The sequence below is a fragment of the Panthera pardus genome, unplaced genomic scaffold (genome assembly GCF_024362965.1).
Source record: "Panthera pardus isolate Hobbes unplaced genomic scaffold, ASM2436296v1 HiC_scaffold_13, whole genome shotgun sequence".
Taxonomy (NCBI): Eukaryota; Metazoa; Chordata; class Mammalia; order Carnivora; family Felidae; genus Panthera; species Panthera pardus.
The window spans coordinates 200,229,208-200,235,429 of record NW_026526688.1 but is presented as its reverse complement, the minus strand read 5'-3'; the positions used below and the strand labels follow the sequence as shown (position 1 = coordinate 200,235,429).

General features: G+C 48.0%; 1 protein-coding gene across 2 annotated transcripts; it reads right to left on the bottom strand.

Annotated features, from left to right (window-relative positions):
- Positions 1–50: 50 nt before the first annotated feature.
- Positions 51–2,271, bottom strand: MRFAP1 (Morf4 family associated protein 1). Of its 2 annotated transcripts, XM_019453761.2 has the most exons (3): positions 2,153–2,271; positions 1,601–2,034; positions 51–1,093 (listed from the first exon to the last, which is right to left on the bottom strand). In XM_019453761.2, the coding sequence occupies exon 2, from the start codon at positions 1,995–1,997 to the stop codon at positions 1,614–1,616; it is 384 nt and encodes a 127-aa protein (XP_019309306.1). In that variant the 5' UTR covers positions 1,998–2,034; positions 2,153–2,271; the 3' UTR covers positions 51–1,093; positions 1,601–1,613. The 2 variants fall into 2 exon arrangements, with proteins under 2 accessions (XP_019309306.1, XP_019309305.1); XM_019453760.2 differs by having other exon boundaries at positions 1,601–2,172.
- Positions 2,272–6,222: the final 3,951 nt, after the last annotated feature.

Sequence of the window (6,222 nt, the reverse complement as noted above, 5' to 3'; positions counted from 1 at the left end):
AGGAAGAGATTTCGAGAGAAAAAAAATTTAGTCAATAACTTTTTTAGGTCTTTTGTCTTTTCAAGCAAATGAATACTTTTATTAACATGGTCATTTTTTTTTTTTTTTTCTTTTTATTACACATGGTAGGGTTTTGACCTCAAATGCTTGTCAGGTCTGCTACTCAAATGAACTTAGAGCAGGACAACTTATGAACTTCAAAAATACCTAGTCCCTGTCCAGTTTAGGGTCCAACGCAGACAGTCCTCCTTTCCTTTCCCTGCCCCTCAAGAGCCTTTGCAAGTATCTCTTTCATTTTATGCCCAGAATCCCCGAGATGCATCAGGGTATCACATCATCATCTTGTACAGAACACCAAGATCTTGTCTCCTATTCTAGGTTCCACGTCAAATAAAGCTGAGTTGGGTTGTCCAAACAAACTGACCAGACAAGTTACATCAGATAGTGTACCACATAAAATGTAAATTTCGAACAAAATACATCTCTTCTCCTTTGGTCTCACACAGAAATTAAAGTCCCAAAATACAGACACTACCCTCCTCCACCCCTTCTTCTGATTCATCAAGTCCTAGCCAGATCAGCCCCATTCACATTCCAAGTCCAAGTCTGGTCCCTTCTGCAGCTTCTTTAGCAGTTACCGCAGGAAGTACTCTTCTAGAAGTAACCCAGCGCCTTGGGCACCTCCGGAGCTGGAAAACTCCAACTCTTGCGTCTCATGTGACACAGACTCAAAGTTCCAGGGAGCTTTCAAGTCACAAGAGAGAGCAAAGCGCCTCAAAATTTAGAAATAACCAAAGCCCAGGAACAAACGTGACTGCTGCAAAAGCTCACAATCTAGGCCCTAATTCTCGTGTGAGAGCATTTTCCAAATAAAAGTTACCTTCCCAAACAAAAACATCGAACAGTCAAAACTTATATTGAGGTCATCAACCACAGACCATTGCGGAAACGTAGTGTAAGTGAGGACAGAGTGTAGACAGAGGGGGAAAAAAAAAAAAGAGAGAGAGAGAGAAAACAAAAGGCTCTCTGGTTTCAGCTTCTCAACGATGTCAGCCAATCTCCATCAGTTGACCAGAATCCATTGGCTGTTAACCTAAAGCGCAATCGGGAGAAAGTCATCATTAAGAAGTTCATCCTGAAGGAAAAACAAACCAAAGCCCGGCACACCGTTAACCGTGCAGGACGCCAGCTCTTCTCCAGGCCCCCTGACCCATTCCAGTCTTCTAGCAAAACCTGAACTCGTCCAGTAAGAGCCCTTCCCTCGGACAATCCGCTTTCTATTCCCCCTTGCTCAACGGCCCCTGTTGTGACTTTGTCTCCCTAAAGGCCTGTGCGATCACGGTTCTGCAATCACCCTACTGACCGGGCCTGTGGGTTTCAACCCAACACTCCCAAACCTGGCTTTCCCAAATCAGCAGCGTAGAGGATTTTTAACAGATTGCTACGCACACCCGGGGTGAAAATCGAGCACGCCCGTATTTCTCCTGCCTCCAACTTCCACCCCACGTGGACCCTTATTAAACACGTCTCGTCGGAGATTAACCAAGGGTCTGGCAACCACCAGGACCCGCATCGGGCCCCGCCGGCCCCCCGGCCTTACCGCCCGCCCGCCTTCACGACGATTCGCTTCTCTCTATCCGCCGGACCAGCTCCACCAACATCTCTGCCATCTTCGCGATCTCCTTGGCCTTCTCCTCCGCCTTCTCGCACCGTTTGGTCCCTCTGCCCTCGACTCCATCGTCGGGATTCTGAAGATGGTTCAGGGCGCTCTCCTCCGAGGCCTCCACCTGCGTTTTGATTTGGATGAGCATATTGTCCATCTCCCACAGCTTGCTCCGGTTCCGCATGTACGCCCGGCCGTGCTCCCGGGTCAGCGCCGCGATGTCCTCCCGCATCTCGTTGATGACGGGCAGCAGGAACTGCTCGAAATCCTCCTCGGGCTCCAGCACCTCCACCTCCTCCGGCTCTGCCAGCTCGACGACGTCCAAGGGCCGCATCCTCCCCGCCTCTCCGGAACCGCGGTATCGACGTCTGCTGCGGAGAGAAAATGGAGACTCGCTAGGCTTACCAACAGAGTTCCAGAATATTCTTTACAACTTTTACCCTTTTAAAACTTTTCGCCTCGCACGAGCCACGGAAACAAGCGACTTACGAGCAGAGAAGCCGCGAACAAAATGGAGTCCCAGCCGTCAACCAGCGCCCTGAGCGTTGCGGCCCCTTTCGCGACACGGCCGTGCCTCTTTACGGCCACGCCTCCCGTCGACCGAGGTGCGGCCGCGCGCACGTCGGCGGGGGGCGGGGCAACGGCCCCACCGCGGCTGCGAGCGCGCACGCACGTACTCGCGCCCCGCCTCATCGCCCCTTCCCCCTTCCGCCTCTGTGCTGCGCCCCTCCGCACCCCTCGTTTTGGGGTGAGCCCTTCCCGGGGCGCCCTCTTGTTGGCGGCCTCCGTGAGCACTGATTTGGGTATTTTTAAGTTATAAACGCGATCTTCCTACACTAAACGAACATCCCCAGACTGTGGTAGCCCCCTCCTCTTTAGTAGGGCAGTCGGACCCCTGGCAGCTGTCTTTAAGTGTAGTTTTCCGTTCTTCCGGGATTGCAGTCAGAAATGCCTGGGTGTCTTTTCACCAAGCCGAGCCCCCCACCCCCCAGGCCCCCAACTCTAGAGTCCAAGGCCTAGTGTGGTTCATCCTGAGGTCCCAGGGGACCCAAAGCTCGGTGGATGTGAAGAAGGTTTTGTTGAGCCCGAACACCTTATCAGTTGAAGGCCCCGTGTGTGTGTGGGGGGGGGGGGGGGGGGCAGAGGGTGGGGGGTGTCTTCTTGTTCAGCTCTGTGTCCCTGAAGCCCTGGGCAGAGCTCGGCACACATTAGCAAACTTTAAACAGAATTTTCAGCAAAGATAAGTTAATTTCCTAGCCCGTTGACCCAGTCACAGAACAGCAGTAAAAATGTCAGGAATCCAGCTTGCACAAGTGCCTCGCTTTGGGCTTCTGTTTTCCTGTCCGTTAAATGGACACAAGTCCTAGTTTTGAATGTGGCAGAGTTAAGAATGAAAAGATAAAGCAGTCATAAAAATGTCTTGTAAATACCAAGCGTATACACATGTAAAGTCCTTACATTTTAGACTTTTCTCAGGTTGTTTATATTTTGGTTGTGAGACAGGAGACCGGTTGACCTTGGGTAGATAGGGATAACAACAAGTTGTTAACACAAGGAAGCAGAAAGTACTGGACCTTCTGAAATACCCACTCCCTGGACCGAACCGCCTGGAACCGGAACCGTATCCTGGTACAGCAACTGCAGGGTTCCTCCGCCTCAAAAGGACGGGCCACTAACTGATATAAGCCTCCTTCTCTGAGGCCTCCTCCTTAAGGAGCCCGTCCCGGTAACAGGAGGCTTTTTCTTTTGTTTCATTCTCTCCCTAATAAACTTGATGTCTACGCTGCCCCTCGCCTTGTTGGCCGGTTCCATTCTTCAGCTCTGTCAAAACAAAAAATCTGGGTTTTTTAAAAAAAGCGGTTACCGTTGCTCTACTAAAAATCCAACTTTTGGGCTTCCTTAATATATCCGGGGCAGCTAGCTCGTAAGTTTTTTGTATGAATAAAAATAAATGGCTCAGACTACAATGAGATGCCACTACGGCCTTGTTAAAAAGGCCCAAATCCAGAAAACTGACAATCCCAAATGCTAGTGAGGATGTGGAACGGCGGGAGCTCTCATTCATCGCCTGGGCGAATGCAAAATGGTGCACGGTTGCGGTGAAAGACAGTTTGGCCGTTTCTTAGAAAACTAAGCATATTCTTCCCATACAGTCCAGCAGTTGTGCTCCTTGGTATTTTCCAAATGACTGGAAAACTGGCATCCACACAAAAACTTGCACACAGATGTTTGTTTTTTAAACATTTATTCATTTATTTTGAAAGGCAGAGAGAGAGAGCAAATGGGGGACGGGCAGAGAGAGAGAGAGGGAGACACAAAAACAGAAGCAGGCTCCAGGCTCGGAGCGGTCAGCACAGAGCCCCAGGCGGGGCTCGAACTCACAGACCGTGAGATCAAGACCTGATGGAACTCACGACCGCGAGATCAGGACCTGAGCCAAAGTCAGATGCTTAACTAGCTGAGATACCCAGGCGCCCCATGACCTCTTTGTTAATAGCAAATCCAACGGGAAGAGACACAAGGCACCTTGCAGGTGGATTCTACTTTAGCCGCTGCTTTATGATCCTTAGCAGGAGGAAGAGGGGCTTACTTCGCCCTAGCAACAGTCCAGCCAATGAGAAGCCGCTACACTTCAAACTCCCAGTTTACTCCAATGGACTTTGTGTTTACAACAGCCCTCTTAAATTCCCCTTTTCTCTAAAAGAGGGTTCCTCTCGTTGTTGTGCACACTCACCTGTGCTTTTGCCACTGGTTGGTTGTGCTGGTTGCAATTCTCTGCTAGTCCCGAAAAAACCCGTCTTTTGCTGGTAAAATAACTGGCCGTTTTTACTTTCAAGGTTAACAGGGCTCTTTCGGGTATCAGCATGAGCTTCCGCTCTCTCCTTAAGGTCTTTGATCATTTGCTAAACGAATGAAAAGAGACATTAATAGCATTTTTCAATTTCCTATATAACCTCATTAACTTGTCTGCTTCACCTACCAATTATCTCATTATATTGATGGATTTATTCACTTCTTGTAATTCTGTCACTTTTTTGCACACGTAACATACATATGCAGATATTTTATTCGGTGCACAGAGGTTAGACTCATATTATTCGTAGCAATTGAAGTTTCAGAAAGGTTCCCGCCCCCCCCCCCCCCCCCCCCCCCCGCCGGCCCGCCCCAAGTCTGCCTGGCCAAGTTTTTCTTCCTCTTTTGTTTTATTAAAGTAGTATTTTTCACAGATTGTCCCTGCAACCTGTTTTCACATTTAAACTCTCCGAAATTGTGCTGCATCTTTAATTTTCTGTGATTTAAAAAAATGATTCACACTTTAATTGTAGGGTATTCTCATTCTTAGCATTACCTGAAAGAAGGCTAAATCTTAAAATTGACGGCTTTTTAGATTTGACAAAATCCCATATTAGTTCAAAATGTTAATGTTGTTTTTTGCCGCTTGGTCAGTGATCTGTTTTCTGTAGTATCTGATCCTGTACCTTGTTCCAGAACAGGCTGTTCTCAAGTGCAGGTGATTTGTCCCCCAGGGACAAATTGGCATCGCCTGGAGACATTTTTGGCTGTCACTGTCACAGCTGGCGTATAGTGGGTAGAGTCCAGGGATGTTGTTAACATTGCCTGGCTAATTTTGATAGTCTTTTGTTTCTTCAGTCACCTTCCCTTTCTTGAAATATTTCACAAAAAGTCATTTTATATTTTTCATTTGATAATTCCAATATGAGTTGCTTTTTGTTTCTGTGACTCATTCATGGTGTTTTGTTTTCATGTATGTGTATAACATACATTTTTTTAAGATTTATTTATTTTTGAGGTCGGGGAACAGAGGATCTAAGGCAGGCTCTGTGCTGACAGCAGTGAGCCTGATGCAGGGCTCGAACTCAGGAACCGTGAGATCATGGCCTGAGGCAAAGTCGGACACCCAACTGACTGAGCCACTCAGATGCCCCTGACTGAACTTAATTTGGGAGAATCCTAACAGGTTGGGTTGAGAAAGCTACTCCAGCAGGGATTTGTGGTTGTGTCTGTTGGGCACAAGCCTCCAGATAGTTGAGAGCAATCCCATAATTGCAAATTCGCAGAATTCTTTCTCCAAATTTGTATTTATATTTTTATTAACTGTTTCCACCTATAATCAGGATACACAAACTGGTAGCTTTGCACGAGTTGGAAGATTTTCAATGGAATGGTTGGTTCAACCCCTCCTGGACATAGTTTCTCATCCCCCATATTTCTGCTCTTGGTAGGTCTGGGTTTGCTCTTTGCTCGTGCATTTGGTTTTATTATTCACCCCTCTTCTGGCCACCTTTGGGGATTTCTCGTACATTCTTGCAAGCTCAGCAATGCCTTGAAAGGCAAGTTTGTTCTAATCTGTGCAGCCTCTGGGTGCAGCAGAAGAGCATTTTAGAATGTCTTATCCACCAAAACTCCAGAAGCAGAAGGCCTCCCTGAAACCTACCTTTCCTGCTCTCGCATCCCATCTCATGCTTGGCTGAGAAGTCAGAAGGACAGCAGGACTCTCAGGACACTGGAGCTGCACCCCTCCTGGGGCATTAAGGGAG

Coding starts and splice junctions, on each gene's coding strand:
- MRFAP1 (XM_019453761.2), bottom strand. CDS start 1,997: ATGCGGCCCTTGGACGTCGTCGAGCTGGCAGAGCCGGAGGAGGTGGAG.